The sequence below is a fragment of the Anomaloglossus baeobatrachus genome, chromosome 4, assembly GCF_048569485.1.
Source record: "Anomaloglossus baeobatrachus isolate aAnoBae1 chromosome 4, aAnoBae1.hap1, whole genome shotgun sequence".
In the NCBI taxonomy this organism is placed as follows: domain Eukaryota; kingdom Metazoa; phylum Chordata; class Amphibia; order Anura; family Aromobatidae; genus Anomaloglossus; species Anomaloglossus baeobatrachus.
The window spans coordinates 547,487,186-547,507,634 of NC_134356.1; the positions used below are offsets into that span (position 1 = coordinate 547,487,186).

The following is a 20,449-nucleotide window of genomic DNA, read 5'->3' on the forward strand; positions in this document are numbered from 1 at the left end:
CAAGATCTGGTTTGAGGACAAAGCATAAAGTAATTATAAAAAAGATGACACTTTTCAAGCGCACACAGTCTATTTTTGGGCATATTATATAATTTCTAAAATGGGAAATTAGTTGGGAAAAAACATTTAACTGCATAGTGGGCTAAGATTTAACAAGCTCCTTGGCGGAACATATGGTGGAGTGGTTAAAAACTGAGAGAATCCAAAAATTGAGTATCATGTGGATTCTTTTATGAGGAAGACAAGCATGCAACAGAGCAACAAATCATCCCAATAGGTCATCCGACATTTAAGATGAAAATAGAATGGAGGCGGATCTCAGCATAATGAAGCCATAAGGGATACAGATTCTAGTGTTCCACACGATAGGCCTTGTATATACATGCTGGCTTCATTAGGCATTCCCTATAATGTTCAGATTTAAGAGGCTAAAGAAAAATGTGTATCCAAACGTTAAGTATACGAGGACAGCATAGCTTGGCGCTAGAAACAAAATAACCAAAATTATAATAAATACAATAACAGAAGAAACAAGAAAATGTAGTCTTATAGTTATAATAGCTATGTGTTCTCCAAGGAGAATTAGCACAGTAAGAAAAAACAATAATGAATGTGTAAGAGAAACATGCAGTAGATGAAGAAGTTACAAACCCATGGTACAATGTAAAAAGAAATTTGGCAAAAAAATATGGCAGCTATAGGATGCAATCAGCACATAAATTGGTGCCGAAGCCACTCTATTTTTCTCGACATGAATGGCAGAATGGTCATTTTGATGAAGAACTTCACAAGAGTCTGCACAGAAGTGGATTCTCAATAACGCTGTACCATGTGATCACACACCCCATCCACTTCAAGCCCTAAATTCCATTAAGCAAGTTTACAATAATAGAAGTTCATCTGATTGAGAAACTACTGCTTGAATATCCGATAGAATATATCAGCTCACCGTGTAAGGCTCAGTCCTGGTTTCGTCCTGGAGCACGGACAGGCACTGCCACAGCCCAGTAAATAATGAAAGAAGAAAGGATGTCCAGCTCTTCAGGCAAGGAAAACCGCCGAGATTTTTATCTTTATTTCATTATGCAGACACAACGAATGGCATGACCAGCACTAGGTGTTTCAGGTGAAAACACTCACCCTTAATCATGATTAAGGGTGAGTGTTTTCACCTGAAACGCGTAGTGCTGGTCATGCCATTCGTTGTGTCTGCATAATGAAATAAAGATCTCGGTTTTCCTTGCCTGAAGAGCTGGACATCCTTTCTTCTTACTGCTTGAATACTCTAGACCAGGGGTCTCAAACACGCAGCCCTTGGGCTGCATGTGGTCCCTCAGGCTGCTTCATGCCGCCTGCAGGCACATGGACCCGGTAACTATCGCAGCTGGTGCAGGGGCTGCCGCTGTCAGTGCTTTATTTCAGATTAATGTTTTGCCGACACTGCACAATCAAGCTATCTCTGCACAACTATTCCAATGGCAGCCGGCGGCCAACCAAAGGCAAGCAACTGACAAGTATGACATCATACGCGTCTGATTGGCCGGCGGCTGCTATTGGAATAGTTGTGCAGAGATGGCTTGACGCTATGCGCAGTGTTGGCAAAATGTTCATCTGAAATAAAACGCTGACAGCGTCGGTCCTTGCTCCAGCTGCGATAGTTACCAGGTCCATGTACCTGCTGGCTCCAAGAAGCAGAGAAAGGACACCGGGAGAACAAAGGACAGGTGAGAAAAATGTGTTGTTTGTGTGTATGTGTGTGAGTGTGTGTGTGTGTGTGTATGTGAGAAGAATGGCACAATAGGTGACACTTCTACAGGATAGGGCATTGCTACAAGAAGAGGACCAGTAAAGGGGATATTACTATAAGAAGAGGACCTGCATTACTGCACATTACTACAGGATGGGGAGTATGGGCACATTACTACAGGATGGGGAGAAAGATGGGGACATTACTACAAGAAGGAGAACAGGATGGGGACAATACTAAAAGATGAGAACCAGGATGGGAACATTACCACAAGATGTTGGCCAAAATTACTATATGGTGCTAATTTTAAAACTATATTACAAAAAGAGAATAAAATGCAGAAAAAAACCCCCAAAAAATAAAACAATTTTTGTACCATCAAAAATGTTTTCTATATATATTTAAACAAGAAAAGTGCACATTTGTGATAATAAACGAATGTTCAAAAACAGTGATCAAAAGGTGCACAGAAAAAAAAATATGATACCAATAAAAATGTCACTTTGTCCTGAAAAGAATGCGGCCCCCAAAATTACTTTTTTTTCTATGTGTGGCCCATACACCCAGCCGGGTATGAATGAGACCCTTGCTATAGACCATATCCTTTTTCACTGGTGACCCAAATATAAAAGGTGAGCTAATTCTGAATTTGGAATGTAAATCTAACAGGAAGGTCAATGAAACTTCAAAATGGCCAAGTGCTAAGATGAACCTGATGGAACAGACATCAATCAATAATGGATAACACACTATACTCCACTGTATATCTTTTCATAATAATTTCTCTAAAAACAGTGAAAGAATCAAATAAATAGGAACAGCCCATGGAAATGTTCTCAGCAGAACATGAATTATTCTATTGTAAATCGTGCCATATTTCATATTACAAATAAATGAGATTACTTCATCGGTACTAAAAATTTCCATAAACCTTTGGAAGGTCAGCAACAAAAGTAAGCTAGTTGTCATGTATTTATCCAACTAGGCTACATAATACCATACTGAGTACAGAAGAAAGGTCAACTTAGCAGCTTTACAAAGGAAAAGTCACAAAAGTATCTATGAAGCCCAATCCTTGACCACTTTGGCGCACCATGAAATGTACACCTATGTCTATGGACATCTTTTAGAGTGCAGGAGCAAAGATGTAAAAAGCACTAAAATTCAGGAATGCAACATTTTTTTTTCTGTTTCAGAAAACATTTTGATTCTCGTTTCTATAGAAAAAAAAACCATGCAACAGACTCGAGTTCTGGAACATATTCACATATTCCATGATATTACACAATACATCACACTCCTTCTCCACCCAAACAGTTGTTTTCCCTTGGCTAGATTTTTGATATATCACTCACCAGTTGAGGCCATCTTGAAACAATAATTGAAAAATTAGGATGATTACCGATGCTTACGAAAACAAGTATTTCTTGATTATGTCCCAAAAGTCTCCCTCTCCCAAGTGTTTTCACAAAATTTTCAAAAACCTCCACTAAGTTACTAAAGATTAAGGAAAACCTGCTTTCAGATATACTTTACTAGTTTATGTTATGTGACAAAACATCCAGACTGCTCATGGTGATGATCGGATATCGGATCAGTGTGTTGTCTGCGTGCTCAATAGACAACATACTGACTCAATAATAACCAGTGTGCCGATGCACACGAGTGATTGTTTTTTCATACAGACAGATGGTTTATGTGAAATAATATCGTAGCATGCACTAGTCTTATCCATATCAATAGCAGGCACGCTCTACACCCATCCACGATGCAGATTCGTGCACAAAGCTGAAAATGTGACTTAAAGGGAACCTGTCACCAGACTTGTCCTTTTTAAGCTGAGGCCAGCACCAGCAAGCTCTTATATAAGGCATTCTAGAATGTCCTACGTCATCCACACAGAGCTGGGAAGGAGGACAGCAATCGCAATTAGATAGGAGGCTCCTGACCAAAACCAACGATGACCATCAGACCAGGTGAGTATAATAAAAGTTGTTTTATGTTATACAGAGTGGCCTGGGAACCTATATACAGTATTCTAGAATGCTGTATATAAGTGGTGGTAGCTGCAGGCTATAAGGGACAGATGTTTGTTGCCTAACATAGGTGGTTAAAAAGTCTTCAAAAATTATAGAAATACACATATATTCTGATAAATACATTTGAAGCCATAAGTTTACATACACCTTAACCACATTCATTAACACAGAGATAAGTGTGATACTGACACCTGTCAGTTCATCTACTGATGGGTAGCGTCAAGGGAGGGCCAGAACAACATAGGTGACAGTGCTATGAGAGGAGACACAGCTGTGACACAGCTCAAATCTGCAGTCCTGCCCCCTCAACAAAAATGTTAGGGCCTTTTCTGAAATGTGTCAGTCAATTGTGTTCCACTCCCAGCACTTTCTAATCATTCAGGATGGTAGACCAGGAAATCAGAGCTATATCATTACCTCTCACTCACTGAGAAAGCTGTTCTAAGGTAGGGTGGCGATGTATTATTCTTGCCTATGAATGTTGCTGCCTGCTTATGATTGGTCAGCATCATACAGAAGAACAAGTACACACCTCTAATGAAAACTTTCTGATAGCACCCAGTTTGACTTTACAAAACTTAATTTATTAGGGGCCAAATACTATGGTTTCTTATATATCTGCAAAGGAGAGGTAAAGTAAATAAAAACCTGTTTTATTCTGCTCCCGCAGCCACTAATACATTGTTCAGTTCAACATGAAAAATTTGGGGAGAGGTCCTCCTAAAACGGCTTTTCCAGGATGAGAAAGAAAGTGTGTCATATTATTCCATGAACAGCGCAATTTTTGCCCATTGACCTTATCTGGTATTGGAAGCACCATTTACTTAATCCTAAATCACTATTTTGCATCTAGGTAAAATATATCTTTGCACCGTGTTAGCCAGTAGAGATAAAAAATTGTTTAAAAGAACTGAAGTCCTCAGTAGTTGATACCTTTTAATGGCTAAGGCTAGGTTCACATTTCCGTTGTTTTGCATCAGTCACATGCGTTGCTTGACGCTTGTGACTGATGCGTTGTACAACAGATGACAAGAATTACAATTCATTGTCGGACTCCGTTGTAAAAGAGAGAACGATATAGTATTAGCAGGAGCAGATACCCAATCAAGTGGAGTGTAAATAGCAGGGTAAATGGTAAAATATAACTTTTAATAATTAATGTTAAAATCAGGGGCTTAAAACAGACAAACACAAAAATGGAATGATACTAGGGTAATAATACAGCTACACAACCAATACAGATCAGCTGACATGCAGCGGATTATCATAGAAGGTGCCTGCTAACAAACAAATTTGCAGAGGCTACAATAATACCTTAACAAATGAGGTAAATAAAGGAACAATCTCACCGGTATAGCTTTTGCTTCAACACCCTGGTGATAGAAGGATCGCAGAGGGGGAGCTATTTAATGCACAGCTACCACCAACCCCTCCAGTTGCGATCCATATACGGTGTGCTCCAGTCTCCCTACGCGTTTCGTATTATTACACTCATCAGGAGAGCTTTCCTGGATTACTAAAGCCAAGGGTAGAAAAACCTCTTGTGCAGAGATAGACGCCTAACCAGATTGCAGTGAATCAAAAGTTTAAATAGAGGCGGGGAAAAACATTTGTGCTCTCATTGGTTGAGCAAGGTCATGTGACCTCCTTGGGCATATGGCATGTACTGCGCATGCGCCCGCAGCGTGTGAAATATTTATAAAATATTTGATATATTTAGCAAGAGTGGTGTCCCTAATGAAGCGTGAACCGATAGAAAGCACGCTCTGTTTACAGGGGAATAATGTCTTGTGCACAGAGCGTGGTTGATTACCGGACTGATCGCGCGTGCGCACTCGACCAAAAGGATGGGACGCAACAGCGCATGTGCACCCTAGTAATGAAAAGGCATAGGTAAGAGCCATCAGAATGGAATCGTTCGCGCATGCGCAGTGACCTATAACACCGGTACTCTACAGCGCCTGCGCATCCAGATCCTTAGGATGTCAGACAAGAGAGCCTGTGATAGCAAGAGGAAGAATATAGAACAATGATGAGAAAGAACTGTACGTCCCCTTGGAAGGTCATATGTACAGAAGAATTAGAGAAGGCGCAACTCATTAATCCGGCACAATAACCCAGACTATTAGCAACATGTCACATGGCACAGAAAGGAAAAAATGCAAAGTGTAGAAGTTCACAATGACATACTGTATTAAACGGGGGGTCACATAACATGCTAGTGATTCACCCCTGAATCAGCAAAATAGGCTGATAAAAAGCAAAACATATCAAAAGTGAATAGAACACATATCCGCTGATAAATTGCTTTCAGACGGAGATGAACCAAACAGAATTGGATCATAATGTTGCTCATGGGTATATAACAAATTAAACAAGGACTGAGAGGGAAAGCTGTTAATGAATACCAATAAAAAAAGACATGTAAATAATGACAGGGAATGGCAGCAGGGAGAATAGGGTAATTGGATCTAATGCTATTGAGGATAGGGGGGGGGCCCTATAATGAAACTAACAAAGCCCCTAAAAAAAAAATTGCCCTACCTAACAACGGAGTTAACACATCCTAAAGTTAGCGATGCCCCCGTCCCACGACGGCCTACCCTAATAAGCTAGCACTGTCCCTAATTAAAGGAAACAGCTATAGGTCAGGGTCTCATTGAGACCTAGTGGGGCCTGCGTCTTAAGTGTAAAGATCCACCTACTCTCTTTCTGCAACACCCTCTGGTCCCAGTTGCCTCCAAGTACAGGGCGCTTCACGAGGTCTATCCCCATGAAGCTGAGACCAGAGACGTCGCTATTATGGATGATGTTCATGTGCGTTGCAAGAGGTGTGTCCCTTTTGTTGGCTATGTTTCTAAGGTGTTCACCTATTTTTCTCCTCATTTCTCTAATGGTTTTGCCAATGTATTCCAAATTGCACTGGCATCTTGCCTGGTAAATTACACCTTTAGAACGACAATTAATGAATGATCTTATATCATACTGTCGTCCTGTAACCGAGCTATAAAAGGTCTTACCAGTCATGATGCGAGGGCAGGCCACACAACCAGGGCATCTGAAACACCCTTAGGGAGAACGATCAGCTGATCACTCACAGGTGCAAGCCGCCGGGTGATCAGCTGATCGTTCGGCCACCGAGAATGCGTGCAGGGGTCGGGGGTTGGAGTGCGGGGTGGGTGGAGCCGAGTGGGGCCATGGCGCCGAGGACGTCAGTGCCGGTGACTGCATGGCTTCGGACGGGTGAGTGTGTGTGTGTGTGTGTGTGTGCGTGTGTACATGCGTAGTGCGGGAGGGGGCGAGGCCGAGCGGGGAAGTGTCGGGCTCCCTGCACATGTAGCCAGGGTAAATATCGGGTAACTAAGCAAAACACTTTGCTTGGTTACCCGATATTTACCTTGGTTACGTGTGCAGGGAGCCAGAGAGAGCATGCGCAGCGAAATCCTACGGATTGCACTGCTCAAAAAACGTTACAGGCTGCGTTCCTTCTGCCCGGCAGTCAGTCACTCCACGACTGATCAGTTGGGCGGAGGATGCAACGCAGCATCATCAGTCACAATCCGCCGCTCATACAAGTCTATGGAAACAACAGAATCCGCCAAACGGATTCCGTTGTTTACCAGAGCCGCGGATTGTGACTGATAGAAATTGACGGAAATGTGAACCTAGCCTAACTGAAAAGATGGTAATAATAGCAAGCTTTCGAGACTGCTCAGTCAATTAAGTCAATTAAGAGATGTGCTCCTCAGACCATCCGGGGGGCATCATAGCCCTGGACCAAACTCTAATCAGAGGACAAATAAAACTTTCACACTGAACTACAGCAATAATTCTGGCTACAACAGTTTGTCCACTTGCCATACTGATAGTTCTGCTTCACATAACTTGTTTTATTTACTGCCCCATTCTTTGTCCTGTCGTGTATAAATAAGTGACTCTTCAGGTTTTGTGTTATATTGAGACTGAAGAAGAGACCTGAGAGTCTTGAAAGCTTGCTATTATTACCATCTTTTCAGTTAGGCATTAAAAGGTATCAACCACTGAACCAGGACTCTCAGTTCTTTTAAACAATTTTTTATTTTGCATCTATATATTTTTTAAAAATGCTAAGTTTAAAACCATATTGGATTAATGATCCACTGCACTGTTTCTTGCAAAGATAGCAATGTCCTCAGAGATTATGTTATTTTATATATCCATTAAATGCAAAGGCACTGACACGTTTTAAGCTTCATTGTCTAACTCAGCCAAATGCCTTAAGTCATAAAAATTCTGACTTCAAACTGACTGCCAGATGCACGGAGGGAGATTGAAAGGCTCAACAGTTACATAGCCTGGCTAGCGTTTCAAGAAGATCAATAGAATGTACTTTCTTTTTTCCACATTAATCAAAAAAGGCATCACTTTCTACCTCTACAAGCTGCTACGGGAGTCAAAGAAAGACCGTGTCTTATCTGAAGGACAGGTCATTCTCCTGAAAAACATCTTCATAGCCATTTACAAACAGAAGAATGAAGTAAATGAAATCTCTGTCTGTGTCTCCCAAGGTTGCTGGTCTCTAAGGACAGCTGTTGGTCTTTAAACAGCATTTCTACATTGATAAAAAAGAAGAGTAAGGTAGTTTTGGGTGTGTGACAAAATAATAAAAAATAACATTCTTACATCTGAATCACTCACTCTGTATCTCCCCACTTGTATTTGTGTGATTGGCTATAGTGATAATGTACTATATACAATATTTGGCCACTACAATCAATCGCTGGCCTCAGTTATCTTCTGCCATGACATAATGAAAAATGAAGTTCCGTGTCCATGACAGAATGAATGCAGAGATGAAGTTGACTAGACTTGTCAAGGAGCAGCCAGGGAGATCATGCAGATATCCCTCCACTGCCACCAACTGTCAAAAAGACAGCACAGGAGATCATGCAGAGATCCCGCTGATGCCACCAATTTGTCACAAACAGCACTCTGCTGCCTTCAATCGTCAGGACCAATATGCAATTGACTGACGAGTGATAGACAAGGCTACTAGGCCTGTTATTGGGGTACTCACAGTGAGTGTAAAGTATATACACCTCAGTTTGCAGCTTATGGAAGATATATATACCCCGGTACAGTCACTGCCAATTCCACAATAACAAAAGAACTAGTAGCTGCCACCACCAACTGTTTATATTGGACACCTGTTACAGGCATTGTATGGATTCATCAATGCAGTTTATAGAGCAAGAGGAACAAAGCTATTAAATTTTATATATTTAATCCGAAAAGTAGGCAATGTTTATTAAAATATAGAAAAAAGTAGTTACATAAAATAAAAGGGATAACAAAAGAAAAGTACTAAACCTCTGTAATGGAAATAGTTCAGAGCTGAGTAGAAAAAAAAGTTTCAATTAGAAAATATGGAACAATCCTACACAGTAGTACATCTTCCTGCATTGAATAAATCCTCAAACTTCTGTATTTATTGAAGAAAAGTCACTCCCATATACCTCCACTTGGTGACTTCAGAGGGGGCTAGTCATGGGATGTGGCTTTGCTAGCTAGAAAATTATGAGATCCTCAAATTTCAGGATACCTTTGTGCCTGGAGGTCCCAGGTAGAAGATATCATGGTCATGTTTCCTATCACAATTTTACCTTTCTATGAAACATGGCATGGATGGCATAATCCTTCTGACCAATATTAATTTGAAGCTCATAGGCAGGCCTTACAATTATGTAATAACATGCAGATTATTTTCCTTGGAAGCACGTTGTGGAAAATGTGTCTCCCATAACTGTAGGATCTACGCTTTTCACAAAAACTCAAATATTCATAACTTGTCTCTGGTCCAGAAAGTTTTAGTCTTTTGAAATTCAGCTGAATCCAGAGTTAACAAAAGTTTCATCTCTCAAGCTCTGTATATACAAAGCCCAGCCTTTTTGTCTGCTTTTTAGCAGATGTACCAGTTTAATTACCTGTCCACACCCAGGGGTCCTACTTCAGTGAAGGCTGAACAGGGGGCAGATGTATTGTTATATTGCAAACCCTTATGATGAAGCCATGTGTTAATATATTGATACTCTGCCATTACATTATGACAAATAGTAATATTTTGGAATTTTACATATAGAACAATAGCTATTAAAGAAAGAACACTCAGTACCTTGTAATATTCAAAGAAACAAAAATGTACAAGTACCAACCAGGAGCATGACATATGGTAAACTACAAAAAAAGGTGTTTCCTAGATGCAGGAAACATATACATGTTCACGTTAGCCTTGGAGATGATCATGCAGCAATTTTCAAAGTTATCTTCCCACATTGTAGAGAGGACGTGAGATTTCCAAATTCTAACTGCTCATCTAAAAAGTTTACAAGATCTAATGTCAATCCTATGTAGTCCTCTACACTAACAGAAAAAAAAAACCCCTACGTATATGGAGAGACCTCTGTAATAGAAAGAAAATAACTAAATAGAATGCCACGATATGTAAATTTGTAAACACCTTTATTTTTAACTGTTTTGGAAATGGCAGAAGTGCTGAGGTAAAAAGAGGCTGTTCATACTGCTGTCTAATTTTTGTCTTACTGATCTAATACTGAAAATACCTGTGGTCAAGCTGCTCATACTGCTGTTTAGTTTGTCTTATCTAATACTGAAGATATCTGGTTGTAGAATTAAGAAGTGGATGATTCCACTTCTGCCAACACTGTCTATCTGATCTAATATTTGAAGTACCACTGGTGCTGAGGTAAGAAAAGGCTGCTTACACTGCTGTCCTACCAATCTTTCTGAATGCTGAGTGGTCCTACTGACCCGGAGATAACTTATGTCATATACTATCAAGCTATCACTGAGTCACAGCAGTGGAGTTTCCTGTCCTAGTAACATTCAAAGACAGACTTTTATCAGTGTAACAAAATAGCAGACATTTTAATGTACTATAGTAATCGCCTACCTATAAAACACAAGAGTGATTTGCTATTTAACCCCTTCACCCTGCTTTCCCCTTCCTGATAAAACCTATATTTTCAATTCTGATCAGTGTCAGGTTATAAGGTAATAACTCAGGTGGGTGTCAATGGATCCCAGGGATTCCGAAATTGTTTTCTTGTGACACGTACTTTATGTTAGTGCTAAATTTTGGGTGATATGATTTGCTATTTTGAAAATAATAAAAAATTGACAAAAAAATTAAAATGTCCGAATTTCCCTCCTCTAACCTGATCCTTTTCTGATGACGGCAACTGACTTCAGCGTGTAAGAGGGGCAGCGCATGACGTCACTGCCATGCGAGCCCAGTCACATGCCGACAATTGCTGATGGCAAATACAAAATTAATATTCACAACTCCCCATACACTGAACTATGGGTGTGGTGAGCAACAAATATTCAATTTCTTTAATAGTAGACACTTGATGGCCCTGGCTGCTGCAGGAAGGCGGTGGATAGAGTAAACACTTGTGCCCACTATTAAAGAAATTGAATAGTCACTGCTACTCGCCCATAATTCCACCCACCACTTGGCGTCAGCTTCAGTATGGCAATATCCTATACAGTGCCTACAAGTAGTATTCAACCCCCTGCAGATTTAGCAGGTTTACACATTCGGAATTAACTTGGCATTGTGACATTTGGACTGTAGATCAGCCTGGAAGTGTGAAATGCACTGCAGCTAAAAAGAATGTTATTTCTTTTTTTATTTTTTTTTTTAAATTGTGAAAAGTTTATTCAGAGGGTCATTTATTATTCAACCCCTCAAACCACAAGAATTCTGTTTGGTTCCCCTAAAGTATTAAGAAGTATTTCAGGCACAAAGAACAATGAGCTTCACATGTTTGGATTAATTATCTCTTTTTCCAGCCTTTTCTGACTAATTAAGACCCTCCCCAAACTTGTGAACAGCACTCATACTTGGTCAACATGGGAAAGGCAAAGGAGCATTCCAAGGCCATCAGAGACAAGATCGTGGAGGGTCACAAGGCTGGCAAGGGGTACAAAACCCTTTCCAAGGAGTTGGGCCTACCTGTCTCCACTGTTGGGAGCATCATCCGGAAGTGGAAGGCTTATGGAACTACTGTTAGCCTTCCACGGCCTGGACAGCCTTTGAAAGTTTCCACCCGTGCCGAGGCCAGGCTTGTCCGAAGAGTCAAGGCTAACCCAAGGACAACAAGGAAGGAGCTCCGGGAAGATCTCATGGCAGTGGGGACATTGGTTTCAGTCAATACCATAAGTAACGTACTCCACCGCAATGGTCTCCGTTCCAGACGAGCCCATAAGGTACCTTTACTTTCAAAGCGAGATGTCAAGGCTCGTCTACAGTTTGCTCATGATCACTTGGAGGACTCTGAGACAGACTGGTTCAAGGTTCTCTGGTCTGATGAGACCAAGATCGAGATCTTTGGTGCCAACCACACATGTGACGTTTGGAGACTGGATGGCACTGCATACGACCCCAAGAATACCATCCCTACAGTCAAGCATGGTGGTGGCAGCATCATGCTGTGGGGCTGTTTCTCAGCCAAGGGGCCTGGCCATCTGGTCCGCATCCATGGGAAGATGGATAGCACGGCCTACCTGGAGATTTTGGCCAAGAACCTCCGCTCCTCCATCAAGGATCTTAAGATGGGTCGTCATTTCATCTTCCAACAAGACAACGACCCAAAGCACACAGCAAAGAAAACCAAGGCCTGGTTCAAGAGGGAAAAAATCAAGGTGTTGCAGTGGCCTAGTCAGTCTCCTGACCTTAACCCAATTGAAAACTTGTGGAAGGAGCTCAAGATTAAAGTCCTCATGAGACACCCAAAGAACCTAGATAACTTGGAGAAGATCTGCATGGAGGAGTGGGCCAAGATAACTCCAGAGACCTGTGCCGGCCTGATCAGGTCTTATAAAAGACGATTATTAGCTGTAATTGCAAACAAGGGTTATTCCACAAAATATTAAACCTAGGGGTTGAATAATTATTGACCCACACTTTTATATTGAAAATTTATTAAAATTTAACTGAGCAACATAACTTGTTGGTTTGTAAGATTTATGCATCTGTTAATAAATCCTGCTCTTGTTTGAAGTTTGCAGGCTCTAACTTATTTGCATCTTATCAAACCTGCTAAATCTGCAGGGGGTTGAAGACTACTTGTAGGCACTGTATATAATCGTGACTACATTTAATGCTTAGTGTTGTACTTGAGAGGTAAGTTTGTTGTTGTGCTCCAAAAGTCAAATAACGCTCCTTCCCTGCTGAGCCTTGCTATGTGCTTATTTTTGTTCACCATCCAATGGTATGAAGTTCTGTGGTGTTACCTGTGGTGTCAATATGATCACTGCACCCCTAGATGAATTTATTGAGGGTTGTAGATTCTAAAATGGGATCACTTATGGGAGGGTTCTGCTGTTTTGGCCCCTCAGGGGCTCTGCCAATGGGACATGGCACTTGCAAACCATAACAGCAAAATCTACATTATAATCCTTACCATCTGAGCGTTGTTACATGGGGTTCCATATACATCTCACAATAATGTGATTCAGATGAAACCCCTGGAGTGATCCATTCACTATAATGAGGCCGCAGAGTTATTCTGGACTGTGTCTGACCTCTTTTCAGAAGTGCAGAAATCTGATGTTGAGTGTGTTTATATGCACACTTAACAATACAGACACCATTGAATCTTTGTCAAATAATAGTCTACAGTGTCTCTATCTGTCTAATTATGGGGAATCTTCAGTCAGGAATTCCATCTGAAGCACATATTTCACAGATTTACAAGTAAACCTTGGTGTAAGCACTCAGTGTGTAGTGCAGGATAAATGTGAGCTGAGCCTTACTGCTATCTTTGGGAGGAAAAATGGACAAATCAACAGCAAGTAAGAATTGGTTTCGTTTATTTTTTACACGGTTCACCATAGTGAATGGAAAGCTTTATTCTTCGCGACTGTGCGATTACAGATTACAGTGATACTAGATTTATATAGTTTTTTTAGGTTTTGCGACTATCAGATAATAAAAAAACTTTTTACTAAGTTTGTGTATCACCATATATTAGCAGCTATAATTTTTCTATATTGTTGCCAAAAAAGTTATGTGAGGTCTTGTTTTTTGCAGGACGAGTTGAACATTTTTTTGGTACCATTTCTGGGCGCATAACATTTTTTAATCACTTTCCATTCTGATTTTTGGGTGGCAGAATGAACAAAATCAAACAATTCAGGATTTGTTTTTTGTTTTTATGCCATTCACCGTGTAGTAAAATTGATGAGACAGCTTTATTATTCAGGTCAGTATGGTTACATTGATACCAAATTTATCAAGATTTATGTTTTGCAGCTTTTACACAATAAAAACTATTTTATAAAAAAATGTTTTTGCATTTCTTTATTCTGAAAGCTATAGCTTTTAATTTCTCAGCTGATGGAGCGGAGTGTGGCTTTGTTTTTTGTGGAGCAAGATCATGTTTACAGCGATACCATTTACATTTTACTTCTTGATCTCGTTTTATTCAACTTTTTGTGGGCTGTATCATGATAAAGGATATTTTTTTGCCATGTTTTTCATTTTTTATGGTATTCATTGAATGGGTTAACTAGAGTGACAATTTTTAGATCAGGTTGTTCCGGACGCAGGGATACCAAGTATGTGCATTTGTTTTTGTTTTTTTACATAAACATATGTATTTATTGGTATAATATTTTTTTTTATTTAACTTTTGTTCTTTATATTGTGATTTTTACTGTATTTTCCGGCGTATAAGACGACTGTGTGTATAAGACAACCCTCAACTTTTCCAGTTGAAATATAGAGTTTGGGATATATTGTACATAATCGACCCTAATAATATCCCTATTGTTTAGTGATATCCCCTGCTGTAATGTCCCCATTGTTTAGTGATGTCCCCTGCAGTAATATGCCCATTGTTTAATAATGTCCCCTGCAGTAATGTCCTGTGCAGTAATAAGCCCATTGTTTAATAATGTCCTCCTGCTGGTTCCTTTCTGTTCCCTATCATGCAGGTGTTTACAAACAATAAAAGATATTCTCACCCGTCCTCCGTTCCTGCGGTGCCTCCAGCTGTTTCTTGCAGTCCGCAGGCAAACAAACCCCTCCGTGATAGCGTGAACGAAGCGGCCACTGCAGGATGTCATCATGGCTTTACTGCAGTTGAATGCTTTGTGGTGCCATAACGACATCCTGCAGCAGCCACTCCATGCACTGGACGCTATCACGGAGGGGTCTGTGTACTTGCGGACTGCAAGAAACAGCTGGAGGCACCGCGGGAACGGAGGACAGGTGAGAATATATTTTATTGTGTGTAAATGACGGCACATCGCGATATAAGACGACCCCCGACTTTTGAGAAGATGTTCAGGGGTTAAAAAGTCGTCTTATACGCGGAAAAATATGGTAAATATCTTTACAATTTTTTATTTTATGTTTTTTTTAATTTTTTACCCTGTTTAAAGATGGACATCATCATTTTCTGGTCTCACTGCTGATCTAATACTTTGTAATACTTTAACATTGTAAGATATTAGATAACTGAACCAGAGATAGGCAGGAGGGCATGTGAGGTCCTGCTCAAGGCAAGACCTCACAGGCCACCATACCCACTTGACCCTCCGGCCATTATTTGGCCCAGGGTCACCAATGGGGATCATCGGCACAAGGAAATCGCAATTGCGTTGTGCCAATGAAATGAAAGAGGACGCTCCCTCCCTCTTGTAAATTGATTGATGATGCTTTAGCCATTGATAGCGGCATTAGAAGGGTTAAATACTGATTGTGGGCATTACAGCAGTGTGTCAGCTATGACTTATAGTTGCCACCGCTGATGATTTTGCTGGCGCTGCATGTGAGCCGGTATGATTGGAGCTCTGTACATATACGGCGGTTTGCTGGAACGCAGCTCCCGCATCGCCGTACATGTATGCTGAATGTCGTGAAGGGGTTAAAAGTATATAGGAATTTATTTAGAATTTCATTTTCTTTCTGTTTCTAGAAAACCCCTTCAAAACGTATCATTTGCAAAACAAAAACTTACATGGCAATAACAGTACACAACCATAATCTGGATGCTGTAACAGATTTCCTCCTAGAGTACATGAGATAATACTGTATATAACTGTAGATTGCAGGCTAATTGGTGCAATCAGTGTCATAAATGCCTGTATTCAGTACAGAAGCCTTGCTGTCTGACACCTATTCATTCTAAAAAAAACCAATTAGGCCTAATAAGTATTTCCAATATAAAAAAACAGTACTTATTTGTCTTATATATCTTTACACAAGCTCCTATTATTAACCTGTAATGTACATTGATTGCAAGAAAGAAAATCTCAATTTATTTTTTTTTTTACTAGTGAGGGTGAAAAAGGACTGGAGCAATGTTATCAATATCAGGGGCAATGAAGAAGGGTCAAAAATGGGAAATTACAGTTCATGTAATGTCCTGTTCTCTCAACAATCTACTGTTTATTGTTCAAGAAGACAAAACGCTGAGGGTACGTTCATACAGAGTTTTTTAATATGGATTTTGGCTTGGATTCTGCACTTAAGTCTGCTTACAAAAATGCATAAAGGGAACCTGTGGATCAGAAAAGGATCTGTTGTGTAAAGGGAACCTGTCACAACGAAAATGGAGTCCAATCTGCAGGAAGCAGGTTATAGAGCATGGGGAGCTGAGTAGATCGATATGTAGTTTTGTGAGAGACTCAGTATACCCTGAGTTTTCATTATTTGTACCTTTGCTCTTTAGGGGATTTTTGGTCCAGAGGGCGGTCCAATGTGTGACTGACAACTTTCTTGTATAAGCGTGCATATGAAGGTAGCTGATAATCTGCGATAGGACCACCCAATGGACCAAAAATCCCAGAAAGAGCACAGTTGTAAATGATTAAAACACAGGTCATATGGAACCATTACTTACAAAACTATATATCAATTTACTCTCTGCTCTATAACATGTGTGTGACACTTGACATACAGTTCTGTAGTGTCTGGTTGTAGAAGGTTGCAGCGTTGGGCTACACAAGCTGCTCTCTTTTTCCCTGCTTGGAGTGAGTCCTTTTCCATTAGGACCCTGCAGATTTCCTCACCTTTTCACCTATTACTTATTAGCACTTTCTTTTGTGTCTTTAAACACTCATTCCCTCTCACTCTTTGCTGGTGATAGGTTAACAACTCTTTACAAGTCTTGAGTGCAAACAGTCGAATTGTATTCATCAGGAGAAACTTTGTTGTTATTGCAGTTCCCCACCCTGAGTCATCTGGAGATAAGTTATTTGTTTACTTCCCCCTGTTTGAATTCCCTGTGTCTTCTTTAAAAATCAGTGGGGTAGACTACGCACTCATCCCATCCATTCCCTACCTAGAGCCTATTTCAGGGCCAGCCAGGGTAAGGTATCCTGCAGAACCTATCTATGATGGTGAGGAAAGCCAGGTGCCAGCGGTAGGTTTGGTCAGGGGTCACCATCTCCCCCTTCCTAGACACAAGGTTTCCCTTCCCTTTCACTTGATACTTCCCCGTCGTAGGGTGACACATGCTGCTTGCAGAGTAGACTGTATGGTGAAAGGTTCCCTTTAACCCCTTCACGACCGGCCGATCTTTCGCTTTCCTTTTTTTTTTGCCATTCTTCTTCCGAGAGACATGACTTTTTTATTTTTCAGTCAATATGGTAACCTGAGGGCTCATTTTTTGTGGAACGAGCTGTACTTTTAAATTAAACCATAAGTTTTACCATATAGTGTACTGAAAAACGCCAAAGAAAATTCCAAATGCGGGAAAATTGGAAAAAAGGGCAATAGCACTATAGTTTTTGAGATATTTTATTCACTGTGTTCACTATATGGTAAAACTGATGTGTGCGTGTGATGCCTGAGGTCGGTGTGAATTTGTAGACACCAAACATGTATAGGTTTAATTTTATCTAAGAGCTTAAAAAAATTATTAGAATTTTGTCCAAAAAAAAGTGGCGCACGTTTTATGCCATTTTCCGCGACCCGTAGCGTTTTCATTTTTTGGGATCTATGGCTCAGTGACGGCTTATTTTTTGCATCTCAAGCTGTCGTTTTTAACGGTTCTATTTTTGCACAGATGCTACGTTTTAATCGCATTATTGCATTTAGTGCAAAATTTTGTGGCGACCAAAAAAACTTACTTTTGGCGTTTGAATTTTTTTTGCTTCTACGCCGTTTACCAATCATGTTAATTGATTTTATATTTTGAGAGATTAGGCATATCTGAATGAGGCGATACCAAACATGTGTATATTCTTTAATTTTTTTAACCCTTTAATTTTTCTGGGGCGAAAGGGGGCTGATTTGAACTTTTAGGGGTTTTTTTATTTTTTTTTTAATTTTTTAAAGCTTTTTTTTATTTTTTTTTATTTTATTAGTCCCCCTAGGAAGCTATATGGATCAGCAATCTGATCACTCTGCCATATCTGCTGATCACAGCTATACAGCTGTAAACAGCAGATATGCTCATTTTCTGCTTCACCCAGCTCGGGGTCGGGTCAAATCGAAAGTAAGTAATGTGAGCTACAGGATTCATCACATGACCCTGTGCTACCATGACAACCACCGGAAGTCACGTAATCACGTCTCGTGACTTCCGGTATCGTCCAGTGAGTAAATGTTTACCACCGATACCGTTATAATAGCGCTGTCATATATTGAGCGCCATTTAAGGGGTTAAACGGCACGGGAAGATAATGATTCTGCTCATGCCTGGCAGGCACACATCTCAGCTGTAAAAATCAGCTGAGATGTGCGCTGATCGCAGCAAGCTGCCGGCAGCAGACCGCGGACAGTAACACTATGACCGCTAGGACGTAATATTACTGCCCGTGGTCGTTAAGGGGTTAAATTAGGTTTTTGTGTTAAACGTAATTTTTTTACTTTTTTGGCAATGTTTTTCTGTATCACAACTTAATATTAAACATGACAAATACAGATCGTAACATGAATAAAAAAGCACTGCCGAATTAAAAAATTAAACTACCTGTAATACAAAAACATGGTTTAAACAATATGTCAATCTCTGATAATACTTCCCCTTAGATTAAACTTCTTATTGATTAAAATGAAAAACTGCACATTTTTCTTTCATGCGTTTTATTTTTTTGCAGCAAAAAGCATCAACATTTGGTGCTGTTGAGTCATGTACAACACTAAAAACTGGATAAATGAATAAACTGTAAGGAGAGAAGAAAATTACAAGACTAAAAACATGCACAAATATGGTACCCTTAGGACGTTGTAAGTCGGTATGGGAGCGACCTTAATGTAAGTGATTATTTCTCAAAACTTAAAAAGCATAATAATTATCCCCTAAGCAAAATGGGCTGAAAATGTATTTTATATAAAAACTAGGAAAAATAAAACAATGCAGTCTACTAAAAACACAAAATCCCCGATCTCCTTGGTTGCCTTAGAATAAAAGAAAAATGTGTGTCATACAGTAATGAACTTGTATGAAACCAGATACTTTACCTATATCTATATTTCACATCAAATACTGTGGAGTCTTCATCTTCAAAATTGTCCTCATTGAGAGGAGCCATTTCTACTCGTTCGGCTGGCATCGTTATGATGTCATATTTTCGAGTTTTCCGTATTCTCTTTCCAGATCTAGAAATAGACAAAAAGACAAAACAATGAGCTTTGACATTATCATTAAATAGGTTTAAATTCTAAAATCAGCCACAACAGATACAAAAGTAACAGAGGTACATAAAATTTGGCTTTCTGAAATCATTTTCTTATGTCTGATTTAAAAAAAAATTTTCTATATTTAACTACAACATGCTCTACCACAATACATCAGACTCTCGCCTACCTTGACAAGCATCAAAAGGAACCTGAAGACCCACCTATTCTGACAAGCCTACAACCTGCCGTAACCCTCTGATAAGTCTGATATAGCACCACACAACCATCTCTACCCTAACCTACTGTATCCTCACCCATTCCCTGTAGACTGTGAGCCCTCGCGGGCAGGGACCTCTGTTCTCCTGTACCTGTCTGTGCCTTGTATTGTTTATGATTATTGTACTTGTCCCTTTTTGTATAAGCGAGATGAACATGAACATTTATTATTATAGCCAAAAATGTACACAATATTGTATATAACAATATTGATTTATATTGAACATTCATTCTGCACGTTTATTGGAAATTAATTATTACCCCTTTCCCTTTTCTATCTAAAGCTTCTCTTGGTCCCTTTTCTCATATACAAGGCCTGAGGATCGTCTCTGTGAAGCATCCAGCAGATGTCCCCCATCATGTTCACGTTCCATCTACCATGTAATCAGTGAAAAAAAAAATCACCTAATCACCAAAATTACTTTTCAAACAATTTTACGCTTGCAAACCAGTGTAATTGATCACAATCGCCGGTGGTCACAACAGCTTGACCTGCACTGGTAAAACACTGGTGGCTGATCTTAGTCGTATGGCCCCATTGTCTGTGTTGTCCCAACTCTTTCAAGCCAAACCATGAGGGTTTAGGCTATGCGCCCACAGGAGCTTGTTCCTGCGGATTTTACTGCGGAAAACCTGCGGATTTATCTGGATTTTCCAGATAAATCCGCAGGTTTCAGCATGTACAGACACTCCCCATGTTATCCTATAGGACATGGGGAGTGTCTGTGTCCACGCTGCGGTATGTGC

The 20,449-nt window shown here is 40.1% G+C and overlaps 1 protein-coding gene across 2 annotated transcripts in view; it reads right to left on the reverse strand.

Moving 5' to 3' along the window:
* FAM174B (family with sequence similarity 174 member B) overlaps window positions 1–20,449 on the reverse strand; it is a 149,662-nt gene that overhangs the window by 41,657 nt on the left and 87,556 nt on the right. For both annotated transcript variants that reach the window (XR_012753065.1, XM_075345972.1), the window contains exon 2: window positions 19,268–19,405. Coding sequence is in view for 1 of the 2 variants with exons in the window: in XM_075345972.1 (XP_075202087.1) it covers window positions 19,268–19,405 (138 nt within the window). In the remaining variant the exon portion in view is untranslated. The remainder of the gene's footprint in view (window positions 1–19,267; window positions 19,406–20,449) is intronic.